The 17,329-nt window shown below is 38.2% G+C and overlaps 1 protein-coding gene across 1 annotated transcript; it reads right to left on the bottom strand.

The window, feature by feature from the left end:
* Positions 1-5,738: 5,738 nt before the first annotated feature.
* Positions 5,739-15,752, bottom strand: myl13 (myosin, light chain 13). Its single transcript, XM_072441749.1, has 5 exons — positions 15,546-15,752; positions 10,105-10,132; positions 9,018-9,167; positions 8,309-8,482; positions 5,739-5,956 (listed from the first exon to the last, which is right to left on the bottom strand). The coding sequence occupies exons 1-5, from the start codon at positions 15,675-15,677 to the stop codon at positions 5,850-5,852; spliced, it is 591 nt and encodes a 196-aa protein (XP_072297850.1). The 5' UTR covers positions 15,678-15,752; the 3' UTR covers positions 5,739-5,849.
* Positions 15,753-17,329: the final 1,577 nt, after the last annotated feature.

The raw sequence follows: 17,329 nt of genomic DNA, 5'->3' as shown, positions 1-17,329 counted from the left end.
CCACTCCAAGACAAGCAGGGCAGAGATCATGCCCATCGTTAGGCTGCAGCGGCGCCAGGCAGAACCGACAACACAGGGACTCCAGCATTATAAGACCGGAGCCAAATAGAGTCGGGTCGAGCGGAACGCCACTAGCGACTTTAAGATATTAAACCTCTACCCCGGTAAGAGGGGTGCAGCATGTTTAGGTCGAGCAGTGAACGTCACAAATGACCCGTTACGTGAAGGAGACGCGCGGGATCAGATTAAGTTGAGCACCCCACTAATGACCCAATGTAAACACAAAACCAGTTACAGGAACAACTAGGTCTAGCCGAAAACGCCACCGATGATGTGTAACCGGCTGAAAACAAAGCAGTTCAGAACTAATGACCCGAACACGGCTATAGTTAGAACATAAAGCCACGTGGCTGTATCCGTAAACCAAAACTAACGGCTTTAGCACGGATAAACACAAAACCGGGAACGATTGTACGATTCAAATTCAACAAAAATCTACCGAGCGCACGGCTACGGCGAAATGCATTAAAGGGGTACTTACCAGTCGTAGAAAACAACGTAAATATACCTCCTCATTGCAACAGGTCCGACACGCTTGTGCAGCCCCAGGAGGGCGAGCGAACTCGCTGCACCGACTGTACCACAGTCACAGGGCTACAAGCAGCAAAACTAACCAAACTTTGTGGGAAACAGCAATATATTAGCCGAACAACAACCACATATACAACCTGCATGCGAGAAGGTGAAAAGGGACTGATCTCCCGGTGTCACGTGACTAAATAGACTCAAGTGAGCCACCGGGGGTCAAAGGTAACTTTTTTGTTATTAATTCTCGACCTGTGTATGTACAAGGATGATCATCCAGTGCTTTATGCACCGCCTCTGGCGGTCAGTAGGGATGAAATAGAACCCGTGAGTAAAACAAGACAAAACTATACAGCACCAGACAGACGGTGACCATGACAGTTTTTACATCAGACATGTAGTTGGGAGTTTTGTTTGTTTCATTCTTGCATGTCTTGAGTACATGTAATGTTCCTGCATCATATGTCCCTGCATCATATGTCCTTCTCAAAGACTCAAATGCACAAACACACTCTGTCCAGTGGTAATCCAGGGACTGTTTCTCTGTGTTTTTAAAGCCTACACACCATTTGATTGCTTAGCAGCTATTGTTTTGTACCTAAGTTTGTCTGTAAGTAACTATCAGTATTTGTTTTTTATAAATGTTTTTGAAAAAATATAAATAATAACAAATATTGTACATCAATTGAAAGAAGATACATTATGCAAAATTAAGTGATTAACCATGCTTCATTCATGCTAGTTTCATTCATTATGTTCACAAGGTCATCTTCCCCTGAGCCTCAAAAACACTTGGTTTCAGATTTGTGATGTCACACTTTCATTACACTGTGTGTGTTTGCTAGCATGGCAGGGCATACATGGTAATTCCCTCTGCCACCAGTAGATGGCATGCTAACACCATAAGGGAATGGCTGTTAGAAAGTAACACATGGTTTTCAAAGGTCAAATGGTCAGAATAAAAGTAGTGAACATTAACTTTAAAAACACAGAGGAGCACTTCAGGCGGATATTCCATTATGTACATTGTTTACATAGTTTAACAACATACGTTTATAAACAATATTACATGTTTCGAAGGTTAAAAATATGGTTAAATATGTTTCCTTATGAGATTGGTGTCTTATTGTCCCATTCAGTGGCAGGATTAGAAGTCATCTCTCAAGGTCTTACATCTTTTAGAGTAAAACATTCAACTTCTCCACCTCTAAGCCTTTATGTAAGTGAAAGAGTTATAGTATGAATCACAGAGAATTTGAATCTAAATAGCCTTAGATTCTAAACCCCATTTTTCACAGCTATTAAAGAGCCAGCAGCGTGTTAATGCATCTCACAAACACCAGAGAGAAATCCACATTCAAAATTAATATGGCGTCGCTCAAAAAGCATGAATAAATAGACCGTACAACAGAGAAAGTACCAAAGCTGATATGAAAAATTAACTCTTTTTAGGTATTTTTTATGTTCTAATTTCTAAGATGAAGGTTCAGAAAGTGCTGAGGCGCCTGAATGCCTCACGCGTACAGTACAGCCGGTAATAACTGCAACTTAAGTCCCAAAGGCATATGCATTATTCATCCAATAACAGTTTAAAGATAGTCACTTTGACTTCTGCATATAAAATGTTATTTTTCTGTTACCAAGCAAAAATGGGCAGCTGGATTTGATGAATTAGCTTTTTATTCTCACTCACACAAGTACAAGTTGGCTTTAAATTCATATATTACATAACATCTTTTCCAGACTAAACATTTGGTTGTTGTTTATATATTTTGGTCAGGTCAGGGCATGTTTACTGACCTTTATTTAAGCAGGAAAGTCGCATGTCTTTTTAGGGGAGTCCTGGCCTCAAAGGGGAGGAGCTTATTGTGCATGTTGAGGAACAGAAATTAAATTCATGCTGAAAACACCCAGTTGTTGCCACGGGCTAATTTCCATCTGTGTCCCACATTCACTCTTACAACACGCTCTCTTTCATACACCAGCACACTATTGTCCATGTTTTTGTGTTTTGTGCCGATGCAGACACTGGGAGAACATGCAAACTCCACACAGAAAGGCCCAAGAATCGAACAAAGGACCTTCTTGCTGTGCTAACCGCTGCGCCACTGTTCTGCCCAAATTAGAGTAGATCAACTTAAAATCCCCAATTGTGTTTTGGAGCAACAAAAGATCCACCATAGAAATTCTTGTTCGACTAAAGACACGCCTCTCTTAAAGGGAGTGAGGTGTAGTGCTGGAAGAACTAATCTGAACCAAATATCTGACCAAAAATGCACACAAAAGATCATCAAATTGCGTAAATTCACTCAGTCACAACTTTGCGTACAGAAAAGTACGAAGAAACGGGCAAAAAAAAGCAGAAAGAGTGTCTTCTACTTTCTGCTGTTGTCCAAACCCATGTAAATCATCTCCAAAAATAATAAGTCAGCAACTAAAAGCTCCTCCATCGACAAATTGATCGACAAAGTGGCCAAAAGTTTACAGCCCTAGTTTTCCGAAAAATAAATACATCTTGGCTTTGAATTTATAAATGTCTTATTTTTCACGCTGGTCAAACGGACTCAAACGCTGCACTGAATGGAGTGAACTCAAAAGACAAATGGATAACTAAATCTCCTCTGATGGACAACGAAACAGGAATACCAAAACAGACTCAAAGGTGACTAAAAGTGTCCCGGACAGGGTTCCTTTATTTCAGGAAAGAGAACAAATGCAAACTGGTTTCAGACTTGCGATCAGATGGATTAAACTAAAATTGTCTCTAGCAGAGTAACACGAACAGGAGATATGAAACATAATCTTCAGCAGACGTCTTTAAACAGATATTTGTACTAAGCAACAGGAGGCGTGAACTTCTGTATTGACAGTTCGACAATCAAGCAGAGACTGAAGGGAGAGAGGGAGCATATACACCCTCCCATGGCCCAAAGAGGGAACGAAGGGAGAGGAGACATATACACCCTCCCATGGCCCAAAGAGGGAACGAAGGGAGAGAGGAAGAATATACACACTCCCATGGCCCAAAGAGGGAACGAAGGGAGAGGAGACATATACACCCTCCCATGGCCCAAAGAGGGAACGAAGGGAGAGGAGACATATACACCCTCCCATGGCCCAAAGAGGGAACGAAGGGAGAGAGGAAGAATATACACACTCCCATGGCCCAAAGAGGGAACGAAGGGAGAGGAGACATATACACCCTCCCATGGCCCAAAGAGGGAAGAAGGGAGAGAGGAAGAATATACACACTCCCATGGCCCAAAGAGGGAACGAAGGGAGAGGAGACATATACACCCTCCCATGGCCCAAAGAGGGAAGAAGGGAGAGAGGGAGCATATACACACTCCCATGGCCCAAAGAGGGAACGAAGTACAAGATCATGACACAAGGAAGTTGAAAGCATAAAATACAAAATACAAGAAATGTTGCAGAATAAATGAAGTTTAGTTCACCTACAGAACACATACATAAAGAGGTTACTTTATGCTTTTCTTTTTTTAAGTCTTACATACGTATTCTTCTCAGGCAATTTCATTTTACTGCCAATTAAAATGTGTGGGCAAAATTCTTATTCTAAACACAAACCGGTGTGAAAAGTAAAGCCTTCACACATTTAATGACTGTTGCATATTCCCTCCATATTCAGTTCTATTTCTCATACTGACACATCATTCATATACAGAATAAGTTTGAAGTTTGAATGAGTATATTGTGCAACCAGTGTCCTGTTAGTGCTATCAAAATGAATTTGCATCCAGTAATAGGATTTATGGATATATATGTCAGTCTGGGACACCTTTGGAAAGAGATAAGGTGACCAGACGCCCCCTTTTCGCCGCACAGTTCCTCTTTTCTTTTCAAATGTCTGGAGTTTTAACCCTCTGCCAGTGGAAAGCTTTGTGTGGGACAATTTTCTATGTTTTAGCAACATTCTCCTCTCCGACGTGTGTATAAACTCAGATTCATCTCATTGTGAAGACACGTAGCCTACTGCGGATAAATTCAATGTCAGTCTTTTGGGGGCCAGGATTAAAATGAGATTCCAAATATCAATGGGACTATCCTCATTAAAGGAAGTGTAAATCAATAAGCATGCAACCAAAATCCTGGCAGAAACCATGTACATGAGTGACATATGACAGGCAGGTGAGTAATTCACGTACTACACATTTATGCAGAGATACTCAGAAGAACTCCTCCTCTGCTGAATCTGTCACTTCAGATTCTTCATTACAAATAAACTACACTGGACAAAAATAGCAATGCAACACTTTTGTTTTTGTGTTACATTTTTCATGAGGGACTATGTCTCTGGAGGAGCTGGAGGAGATGTCTGGGGAGAGGGAAGTTTGGGAGTCCTTACCCAGACTGCTGTCCTCTGTGACCTGGCCCCCGGGGAAGTGGAAGAAGATGGATAGAATAATTCATCCCAGCTCACAGGCGTGGCATCAAGATGCTGATGAGCTGGTATGAATATTGCACAGGTGTGCCTTAGGCTGGCTACAATAAAGGACACTTTGAAATGTAGGTTTATGTTTATTGTGAGGCTCTCCGGGGGTCAAAAAATATGGTGTGACCACCAGAAAAATAAGGGTGGAACTAAAGTGTTTTTATTTTTGTCTTCAGTGTAGCTCTTTGTGTGATTAAATGCATTTCAATTCAATATATTTATATAATTATAATTATAATTAATACAATAACACCCAAAATCACAGCAGAAATTGCTTCGATGGCCGAAAATGAAATAGAAGTGAAGAGAAAACATATTTCAGAAGAATTTAATTATTGCGTGCTCTGTCCACATGTCTCTGAGTAAGAGTAATCTGTTTAATTTACCAGGTTTAGAGCAAAAGATTCAAAATACCACAACATTGTGTTTTTTAAAGTAGTACTTCCATTAAAACTTTCCATGCATACTTTGACTAAAGTACAGTTTTGGCTGCAGTATTGGACGGTGCACTTCTACTTTAAGTACTCATTTTCAGTACACTTTCCACCACTGCCAAATGGTCACCCTCTTTCCACCTAGAAGTCTTTAAAAAACAGAAGAGAATTATAAAAAGCAACACTGCCCTCTGCTGGTGAGAGAAGAGAACTAGACTTCAGACCTTTTAACTAGACTTGTGTTTTTTATTCACAAATCCCACTCATGATTTGGAGTCATGTTTATTTCTCGATCACATCAGTAATGGCTCACATACAGGAGGGCATGCACAGCTTAATCAGAGTTAAATTACAAATAAATAACATGGAGATTCGTTTTAAGAAGCCATGATGTATTTGACAAAGGCTTCGTAATTGATGCAGCCGTTTGCGTCCTCCTGGTTCTGCATGAGCTGCTCTACCTCGTCTTCTCTCATCTTTTCACCTGCAAACAAAGAAAAAAGCCCATTGTAATGAGTGAGTATTTATCACCATGACAGAGGAGCTCAAATTGTTCATGTAAATACTCCAAAAATAGACGTCAAATGTCAGTTTTTTGGTTGTAGAAAACGTAGATGTTTCGCAAAAGCCTTCTGATTGTCACGTTTCATTGTGATTTCATTTAACGTTGCCCAAATAAACACTTTAAATTGCAATGTCATCATCAGAATGTTCAATATTCCAGAATTGAGGCGGCTGGAGGCAAAACTGAAGAAGACCAAAACAAATGTTCAATGATTCAATTTCAGATCGAAATACTAATGGTTTTAAGTCCTTACAACAAATAACAAGCTACAATTTAGAATTTCCAGGCTAGAAATGTCAGTTTTTCTTTAATAAATGATAAAAAATAAAAATTTTGTAATCACATAATTGTATTTTAGCTTAAAAAAAAGTTGTATTTGTGGTAATGTATGCAATATATATGTAGAACAAATGGGAAATGACTGTATGCAGACAATATTTTGACAATATTTTGAGTATATTTACAGTAAAAACAAAAAATCTAGATGTCAATCATGATCTCCTATTAAATAAACAAAAAAAGTAAAACACAATTGCAAATGTTTAGTGTTGTGTTATTTTTATACACTTATACAGTCCCTACACTACATAGCTACTAGTATTTGACATAATTTGAATACCTCATAAATCACAAAACAATATTTTTAAGTTATTTGAAATTTCTACCGGTTACACTTTTTGAGAGACTAATTAATAAAAACAAAAAAATCTAAATTATTCATTTTAATTTGCAAAAGAACAAATTCATGTGTTGGTGAATAATTCAAATCTAATGTTTAGTGGTTCCAAATTAATACACTTTTGTCATTGAATTAACATTTGTATTCATAAAATGTAAGAAAGAGACAAATAGAGAGAAATATTGAAATGTGTAATAAAAATGCCATTGTTCACCAGGAATTTTATGTCTGCGGCATTTTTTAATTCTTTGAGGGAAATTTAGGCAACAAAAAACTCCTTGTCCTCCATGAGCAAAAATGATGATTACTTTATTTGTCTAAGTTTCTTTTCAGAGAATTGCTAAATTGGGATATGGAAATGGACAAAATGTTTAAAGGATTGATATTGTAAGAGCAGTTTAATGAGTCACAGAAGATGAGGGAAAGTGCTGCTCTCTGGTGTTCAATGGCTGTTACACTATTGTTTTTCCTTGTGTGGAACGGTACAGCGAGTCATTTACTGGTTTTAGATCCAGAACCTATTAAAATTTCCTTTTAGATGATTTATGTTGTTGTATTGTTATTTGATGTATGCTTTAATTTAAGACTGAGGTGGGATTCAATACTTTTTCTTCTTCCCACTCCCTTTTGAGCTTGAATAAGAAATCAAATTCAAGAAGTTTTATTTGTACTTATTTATTTATTATTTGTCTCTACTGACTATCTCATATAAAATAAGTGAATAAAGAAATGAATAAATAAAATATATGTTTAAAACATAGTGAAGTGGAACATAAAGTGATGGTCAAATTAAAATGCGAAATGTCAAAGTGGTTTTGGCAAATGAATTCATGTGAGGCTGGTTATAAAAGATTGACAGTTTGGTCTATGTTTCTACACACGCTCTTTATTTATGAATTTTCCGCTATTTTAATGTATTTTATTAAAACATAGAACAACAAAAACAACAGAGCAACAACACAACAACAAATATAAAGACCTAATAATGTGCTGGACCAGGAAGAACTTAAGGTAAGTAAAGGAATTAAAGTAGAAAATAGGGGAGTGACATTTATTTATATACATGTACTACTATTTTTTTACATTCTGAGTATTTTTTAAGGAGTCTATTGGCTGTTTATAAAAGCACATTTATTACCAAGTGGCGTGCATCTTCTTCCATCTGCAAAACCAAACTTGAGTTCATTTTAACCAAACCAAACGGTGCATAAAAAGTGCACAAAAATGCCTTCTTTTATGAATAAAGTCTTTTGTCGACTCATTATTTCATTTCGATTGTAATTAGACGTATTCCTCTGCGACAACAGCAGAAAAGAGAAGGCGTGGAGAGGTTCAGCTGAGGATTTGCTTTACAGATAAATACACCACTTCCAAGCACTTTTCTATATAAATTGTTATTCTTGCATAAACTCCCATGTGGTTATAATCTTGTGAGTTCAGTTTGGGTCAGATCATAGAAAAACTGAAACGTTTTGAGAAATTTGACCAGTTTCACACCATTTTATCCATTTACCTGACTAATCAATCGACCAATACTATCTTCTACAGCCCTGTAATAGTATGAATGTAATATTTCTGTCATAAAGTCTTACCCAGAGTGGCGAGCACGTGCCGGAGCTCGGCCCCCATCACGGTGCCGTTGCCCTCCTTGTCGAACACCCTGAGCCCCTCCACAAAGTCCTCGTAGTTGCCGCGGTCCTTGGCCTTGCAGATGTGCTGGTGCAAGGGCAGGAACTGGTCAAAGTCCAGCATCTTGCTCTGCATGTCTGCGGAGGGATTCTGTTAGAAGTGCTGTTCTGCTGCTAGAACCAGACTGTGCTAGCACTGTAGCCGTTTAGCATCATACGTGCTAAATGAGCAAGTTTGTTGTGTTTGAATGACATATTTCTCTTCTGTTTTTTCCTCTTTATTTGTACAAAATAATATGTTTTACAAAAAGAAAGGATGATCTGCACCACATTTAGCTGCTTCTCTTTTCCATCTGCAGTAATCTGTAATGTTTATATTCAAATTCAGTATTTTAAGTGTAAAAATTGCATTTTGGGACATGCAAATCAGAAAAATGGTAGGAGTCAGGTGTAAATGTCCTACTTCCTTTAGTTGAGTATTAGTTTAAATGTCTTAGGATTTAAATGAACAAGAAGATCTTATTGACTAATTTCGTGGAGTCAAAAGTATAAATAAATCAGACTTAGATTTAGATGTCAACCCATTTTTCTATGTTGTTACGTCCAAGAGTGGAGAGTTCAGTGTGTGTAGGTGATCTTCATGTCTCTATGATCATTGTACTGTGTGAAGCACCTTCAGGCTTGGGTTTGCCCAGCACGTGCATGATCTCAGAGTTGGTTGGGTTCTGTCCTAGGGCCCGGATCAGGTCCCCACACTGCTCGTACGTGATCTTCATCTCGTTTGCAGGCGTCCGGTCGAACAGCTGGAACGAGTCTTTAAAATCTGCAGCACAAGAACAAACTCATTCTCAGTTAAATATCCCCTGAACTGAGCCTTCTGGAGCATTAGCTTAAAGGTGGATAGGGGGGATAATGACGCGTGCTTGCCCTTATGACGCGGTCTTGCCCCACCGCCCGTCAGTTTGGAGATTGGAGGAAAAGAGATAGTCTGTAATATAGCTAAACACTGCGGGAATCAATCAAAAAAACACTCTGGGTACATATATGAAGCACAAATAGCAATGTAAGAAGGTTAAAAGCTCTGAAAAGTTGATTTTGCATGTTATGGGACCTTTAAAGGACAAGTATTCTGCATTGTTTGTATTGTGAATGACCTTTAAACATGCTTAAACTTAAAATAATGTATCTACTGAACGCATACATTACTTTCTAGTGACACGTTCCCTCATCAGAAATTGTGCTAGCACTCCATCTACTGGCAGCAGAGGGAATTGCCATGGGGAAATAAATGAACACTAGTTTACGACATGCTAATCTAAGCACGTAGTTGTAATAATTTTAAACAGAAATGCTCAGAATGAGAATATTGATGATTTATCAACTTAAAAAAAGCACAGAAGATCTCAGAGCTCTTCATATGATGTCATCAAATTGGGACATTTGTGTTTTCTGAGGGGGACGTTTGGGAACGGGATTAATCAAACTAGCATGAACAAAGCTAAATACAACTTCAGGTAAAAAGAGGGAACAACATGGTTACAAGCTCAAAAAGTGAATTTTGCGTATAATATGTGTATTTTAGATAATATAGGTGAACTATACAACTTTAGTAATGTTTCAGTTAAACTATTATACATTCAGTGACAACTCTTCACATGGATATATATATAATTAGCTCTATAGTGTGGATACCTTTAAAAGTATGTACAATAAATGATGTGTCTGAACTGGGAATACTTTGGTCTTATGGTTACACTTACCTTCAATTTGATCTGGAGTGAACTCCAACTGAAACAAGAAAAGGTAAAACATTATGTTTTTGAATGAAAATGCTGTCGCTGAAAAACACTTCTTGTGTTCATTTATTTTGGTTTTTGCTCACTGGTCGTGTTCTGATCAGTGTTTTATGTTAAATTGTGTTTAAAAAAAAACAACAACAACTTTCCTTTACAAAAATGTACATTATACTGTATATATTTTGTAATAATTGATCACCTACAATCATTAACATGGGCTGTTTCGAGCTAAAGATGTATTTTTAATGATTTTACCAAACATTTTGCCAATTTGGCCCAGTTTGAGATTTTTTTACAACGTATATAATTGTACTTCCTGGTTGGACATGGGCAGCAAATATGACATGAAATCCACATAAATTACACAACAGTTATGCTTTGACAAACAATAATACCAAACACCTTTATTTTGTTGACTCATCACTTAAACTGCCAGAAAAGTCAATTCAGCGTAAAATTGTCTGCGTTTTCAATGGCTCGTCGCATACTGATGACATCACAGGGATTCGCTCCTTCCTGTCATTTTAACTTTTATTTTTCAACATTTCTTCACAAACTGCAAGTAAACGGGAGTAAAACTATGATGAATATTTACCACAGGTACTATTTCACCGAACTAAGTCATAAATAGAACAAACTGGAGGAACTGTCATAGAGACTTTAAAGGTCCCATAACATGCAAAATCAACTTTTCAGAGCTTTTAACCTTCTTACATTGCTATTTGTGCTTCATATATGTACCCAGAGTGTTTTTTTGATTGATTCCCGCAGTGTTTAGCTATATTACAGACTATCTCCTTTCCTCGAATCTCCAAACTGACGGGCGGTGGGGCAAGACCGCGTCATAAGGGCAAGCATGCGTCATTATCCCCCCTCCCCTCCCGCCTACCGCCTCCCGCCCCCTTCCGCCCGGCTCGGCGCTGCTGTCTCCCTACAAGCCCATTCCGGAGTTTTTCTGCTTCGATTTACGACAAAACACGGCTCAAAGAGGCCCAAAACTTCATTAATGATATCGCACTCTTTACTATTATCACAATGGTGAAGGTTTATGAGGCAGTTGCGGGAAAATAAACGGAGAGAAGTTCTATCCGATACCGAAAAACCAGGAAATAAGAGCGCGATGGACATAAGACTTTTATATATATATATATATATATATATATATATATATCTGTTCTGCGCACGCTGTAGAATAAATACCAGATTTATTTAGTCTCAAAGTAGTGTTGATCTGAAGTTCTATCGTTTCTCACTCAGTCGAGCGGCAGGAGCGGCGCAGCGCAGAGCAGACAGCTGTGGGGCTACGTCACGGGTGGGCGGGGCACACACGCGCTCTGAGACTACGTCACGGGTTGGGCGGGGGAGCCAGATCGCTCTTCGCAAGGGTGGGGTCTAATATCAAACCAAGCCGTTTGCATTTCCGGGTTGGTGAGGGGGTCCAAGGTCTGGGTGATATTTCTTAACTATTATGTTAAGGGTGTTGCACAACCATTATTATTATCAATTATACACTTAGGATAGACTACGAAACGTGAAAAAAAGCATGTTATGGCACCTTTAAGGCAGTAGAGCAGGAATGTCCAAACTTTTTTTCACCAAGGGCCGCCTTTTGAGAATTAAACGGGGCAGAGGGCCACAAACAACTTGACAATGTCGAATTTGTTGAATGACAAAGTGAATCATTCGAAATATTGCATTTTATGTAATTGCGATGAGCCTCCACACCTTCAATTAGACCTAGAACATTAATATTAGGTTGGTATAACATCAAAATGCCTGAATTTTCCCAATTTCACAGTAAAAAGTACTACTTTTTGTTGTTTGGGCCGACATAGCAGGAAGCTGGAGGGCCAACAAAAAATGGTTTGAGGGCCGCATTTGGCCCCCGGGCCCTAGTTTGGACATGCCTGCAGTAGAGGGACCACAACCCAGATGGAGGCCCCAAAAACGGAACCACAGTTAACTTCACTTGTCCACTGTCTATCCTGTTTTTAACTTTTTTTAACACCCCAATTCTTATAAAATGTTGAATCTATGTCATGTTGGGGCCCCTGAACAGAACAGCTTGGGCCCCATTTGAAGCTCGAAACGGCCCTGATCCCTATATTCTGATTCCACAGTGGTTAAACGGGCATCTCCACAGCCCGTCCCACACATTAGACCCAGCGCTTGTCTTTTATCCTCTGCCCCCTGCGTGTTTGGGACGTCCCGGGTGCAGGGGCGGGGTCCGTATTGGGTTACACGCGTGTCGGATGCACTGGTTTACGGGCGACCTTGTGTTCGGCCGGATTGCGCCGTTGACAAAAGCTGTCAGCGGCCGTCAGCTGCAGATCTGCCACACAAAGGATCTCATTAAAGACATCAGCACCGTCGGCCGCTCGCTCGAAACGCGCTTTGGAGAACAGTGTGTTGAGCATTCTTCAGAGGAGGAGGAAAGACGAGACGACCCCATGAAGGAGTCACTAATACTGTTGTTAAATGTGTTCGAGCAGGAAGACTGTATTTGCAACCTCGTCTCACCTCATCTTACTTCTATACTTTAGTAGTACTGCTTGTTTTGCCACTAGGACAGTACCACCTCTATCCTCAGACAAATGTTAAGTAAAATAAGTAATAATTTTTCTAGTGCAACAAATAAAAAACACCATTATCTTGAACTGTAAGAAAAATAAATAAATAAATAAACCGCCAAATATGCCAAGTAAAATATATTCTATCCTAGTCTAAAAATGAATACTGTAAATGCTGTAGTAATCAGTTTTACATTGCACTGTAAAAACTGTGGGTCATGATTCATGTCGTCACAGCAATACTGCAAATATTTGTGTTTTTAAAAATACTTTATAAAGCTTCAAAGAGCGTATTAAAGTGCGTATTGTTGTATTGTGTATTCAGTGATGTCTTAAATGTTTGTAAATGTGCTTTTAAGATGAGGACCCAAGGAAGAATATTCATCATCTATGCATTTTACAAGGGATTTTACATGCTATAAATAAACAAACAAACAAACAAACAAACAAACAAACAAACAAGCAAACACCTGAGCATTACCCTTGAATTTGTATAAAAACATACACAAAAAAATATATGCACAAACCGTGACTTAGAAACATGTTTAATTTAGTTTAGTTCGAACTGTTTGCCCCGCCCACTTCGCCCTTCCTGTCACTCCACGACATTGATGATTGGAGAAAAAGAGGTGACCCATAATAAGTTAATACCATGTAAAATACCTCGTAAAATGTAAAAAAAAAATAAAAAAAATTCAGCTGCTTTTACCATATGCTGCATGACGTAAAGAGCATTTATCTTAACGAGAATGAAACAAAATCAGTTCTATGTCGTTTAATACTTTGCAGTTACTTTCCACCACAGCCCATTGACAATACAGTACTTAACCCTTCTATCGCTATTATACTTTTGATTTATGACCGCTCTAAAAATATATTCCAAACTTGCGGTGAGAAGGCCTGATCCGCTCGAGACCTTGGACTATTTTTACAGCGCGTACCCTGGCTGGGCGTCAGACAGCTCCTGTATAATGTGGGGATATATCTCCAAATCCTCCGCCCGCCGTCCAGCTTTGTCCAAATATTATCACAACACTTCTCAAAGCAATGTCTAAAAATTACACGTAATTAGCTTTATTTTCCTTACTTCTGGTCTTCCCCTGCCCCAAACCTCAGGAGGAGTGCTTTGGGTGGTCTTACTCTTCACAGACTTAATGAAAATCATATTGTGTGGCTTCACCGACGCAGGGAAAAGTGTCTGAAGCAGAAGGGCCGAGTCAGCAGATGTTTCTGTGATGTCGGCATGTCTAACACCAGTGGATGTGTCCGTGTTTAAATACATGAGACACATAGTATGGTAAAAGCATACAGTATATAGCCTTTTGGTGCATCCATACGTGATTTGTAGTTTTTTTTTTGTGCACGGCCAACTCGCACCACAAGGGGGCGGTAATGCTCTTTCAACGTAAGCTGACATCTCCATTAAAAGCCAAAAAACATAATAAGATATCATAACATGTATACATATTTTTTCCTTTAAATTTCTCAGTAGAGTTAAAATTCTCAATATATTACTGTTATCATTTTAGGAATAACAGTAATAAAGGTTCTCTCACTGTATATAATGAGTTTAAATAACATTTTTATGCACCATTTTGAGTTTAAATAATTTCTTATACACGATTTTGAGTTTAAAAAAAAATTATACACCATTTTGTACATTTGTATTTAAATCTGGACTGATATTGTCAACTCTGAATGCGTAACTGCAAATTTTGATTTCACAGAAAAATGCTAGAAATTTACTGTAAATCTTTGTGTTTGTTATGTTGTTTTTTAAAGCTTTTGCTTATGCCATATACTGTGTATAATAATAATAATAATAATAATAATAATAATACCAACCACAATTAACAGTATTGCATTGTAAATACCTGACTACTTTTAACAATGCATTAAACGAAAAGTACAATACTATATTATAAACTGCTGTATATTTATAATTGTCATGTTTTACATTTTTATATTTTAACCATTGGACCAAACTGGAACTAAACACGGACAAGGACAGGGCTAAACCAGGACTAAACCAGGGCTAAACCAGAACTAAACCAAGGTTAAACCAGGACTATGCCAGGCCTAAACCAGGACTTAATCAGAACTGAATCAGGACCAACCACAAGACTGCATCAGAATTGATCTGGACTCAAACTGGGATCAAAGGGATGGGTTATCGGTTATCAGCGACATCAGATACTTCTCCCAGATATCGGTATCGGTCTGATAGTGACATTTTACCCAAAAAAAAATTCTGCACTGCCCCAAATTTGCCTTTTTGAAAAGACTAAAGAGTGAGAAATGCACATAAAAGAGAAATATAGGCTAAAACATGTCTGTATGTTCACACAATCATTATACCACAGATCAGCACAATTTGTTATCATTCTTACAAGAACTTTACTATAACTTAACATGATTTGATGGTCCCATAGCTTTTGAAATCTTAATATTGGTATCGACAAATATCAGATATCTTGCCTATTCATAAAGAGCATCTTTTCTACAAACTTTCTTCACATTATTTTAAATATTATTTTCTTATATCACTCCTGAGATAAGCATGACACAAGACCTAATAAATAACCACTTCTCTTACTGTATAAACTCTTTTCACAATCTGACTCACTATTGACTGAATTGTATTGTATTATATCATAATACAATCTGAGTCATTTCCGGAAGAACACAATTTGACAGCATTTCCATTCACCTGACTTCCTATTTGTTTTGATTTAGTTGCTACGACAACACCGCCCCCAATTACATCATCTTCAAATATGTCTGAAGCATCTTGAGCCTCCTGTTGCATCCTTCCTCTCCCACCCGGACACTTACCGCCACCGTCGCGGGGTCAAACACGGGGGGGGTCTTGGGTCTCTCCGGCTCCACTGGTTTGGGGGCCGGCGCTGGGGCAGGAGCTGCCGCTGCCGCTGCCGCTTTGGGCTCTTCCTTCTTCTTGGGAGCCATTTTGGTTGCTCTAAGCTCGGACCGACGCAGATACTAGCAGCAGGTACTTATGAGCAGAGTCCATTTATGCTTCATGCCACTTGCACCCCCCCGTGCACAATCACAGAGCTCGCCAGGCTGCCAACAATAGACGTGCAGCTATAAAAGGATATGTCTTTGTCCTTCTATTTAGGACAAAGGCTGTTGTTGTCCGCTGACAGTCGCAGCATGAGATGTCAAAGTCTCCAAGCTCTCGGATGCTAAACGTGAGTTGCATAGCAGCGCGAGGAAGGAATTGGGGAAGTACAGCCAAATGTATCTGCCGGCAATGTTAAAGTGCGCATGACAGTTTAGTTAGTTAATAAATAACTAACATTAATTATGTTTAAGACTTTGGTAAAAGTTTGGTCCGACAATTTCCATAGGATTCTGGCTCTTCCTTTTTGAAAAGAGTAAAAAACCTTCAGAGGAATCAGCTCACAAAGTTTCGGCTCAGATTGAATCGTGTTCCAAGCTGTGGGAGCAGCTTCAAAAAGGCTTTACTTTCCCGAAAATGAATGAAATCCTGTTGATAAAATCTCTTTTCTTTTCTTGCAGACATGAAAGCATGGAAACCGGTTCTGTGCAAAAGAATGAGGAGAGAATGATTTCAAAAGGCTTTTACTTTCACAATATATTTCACAATCAATACTGAAAATAAATAAATACATTTGGGATGAAGTTAATCAATTTGAATACAGCTAATACATTTGTGAGATTAGTGAGAGAATTTGAGAGAATTTTCAACTAGTATCAAATAATTGTTATCTGGCCATTACACAAATGTTAACACACGCTGAGCGAAGAAGTCTTGTGTAGAATAACTTTTTTTTTTTTGTATTTTATTTATTAACCTTTATTTAAATAGGTTGATTAAAAAGATTACTTGAAATCATAATCTCTGCAAGTATACTCCGTCAGATGTCTTCAAGCGGCATCACTTTAACTTTATCTGGGTCGAATTCAGTCTTGTGATTCAATTAAACAATGAATTGAAATAATAAACAATTAGCATAATCAATTAGCATGACCAATTAGCATTATTAATTAGCAAGACAAATCAAATGTCATATTCAGTTAGTTGGTGAAAATGTGTTGCTGTCCCCAATACATGGCTGATGGGGAGATTTGCAATAAATGTACAACTTATTGCATCAATTCAGAAAAAAAATTAAAATAAATAAATAAAAATAATCAATTAGCAAAAGAATTGTTAGTTGCAGCTCTAAATATATAGCACATTTATATTTTTGTATTGATTATACTTCAAACAGCACTTATGACATTATGACAGAAGGGAAAATTATCCAGTCAATACTTATCTTTTATTCATAGCAACATTTAACAGGAGATAAAAGCGTGATAAAGACGGTACATCCTGTTTTACACATATTAGACACACGGGGTCAGACTACAGTTTGCATGTTCTCCCTGTGTCAACCCATCAATCGTTTCTGTCATGGCTGGAAATTGGTATTTGTGATTAAAATATATATATATATATATATATATATATATATATATATATATATATATATATATATATACAGAGATGATTAAAATGTGATTGGCAGGTGGTAATGCGTCTGAACCAAGAGGGAACAAATCAGTTGATTAAGTTCTCTCGTAATTAC

This window comes from Eucyclogobius newberryi, unplaced genomic scaffold (genome assembly GCF_026437365.1).
Source record: "Eucyclogobius newberryi isolate DKJ021-1_F unplaced genomic scaffold, fEucNew1.0.hap1 SCAF_12, whole genome shotgun sequence".
NCBI lineage: Eukaryota > Metazoa > Chordata > Actinopteri > Gobiiformes > Gobiidae > Eucyclogobius > Eucyclogobius newberryi.
The sequence above is the reverse complement of the archived record's forward strand: the minus strand, read 5'-3'. Positions and strand labels throughout refer to the sequence as shown.

Bases quoted from the DNA above. Each gene is read 5' to 3' on its own strand.
- myl13 (XM_072441749.1), bottom strand. From the start codon at position 15,677: ATGGCTCCCAAGAAGAAGGAAGAGCCCAAAGCGGCAGCGGCAGCGGCA. The intron at 8,483-9,017 runs GTGCTTCACACA...ATCCCTCCGCAG, and splicing joins GGGCAAACCCAAGCCTGAAG to ACATGCAGAGCAAGATGCTG. The intron at 5,957-8,308 runs GTAAGACTTTAT...CTTTGTTTGCAG, and splicing joins GCACGTGCTCGCCACTCTGG to GTGAAAAGATGAGAGAAGAC.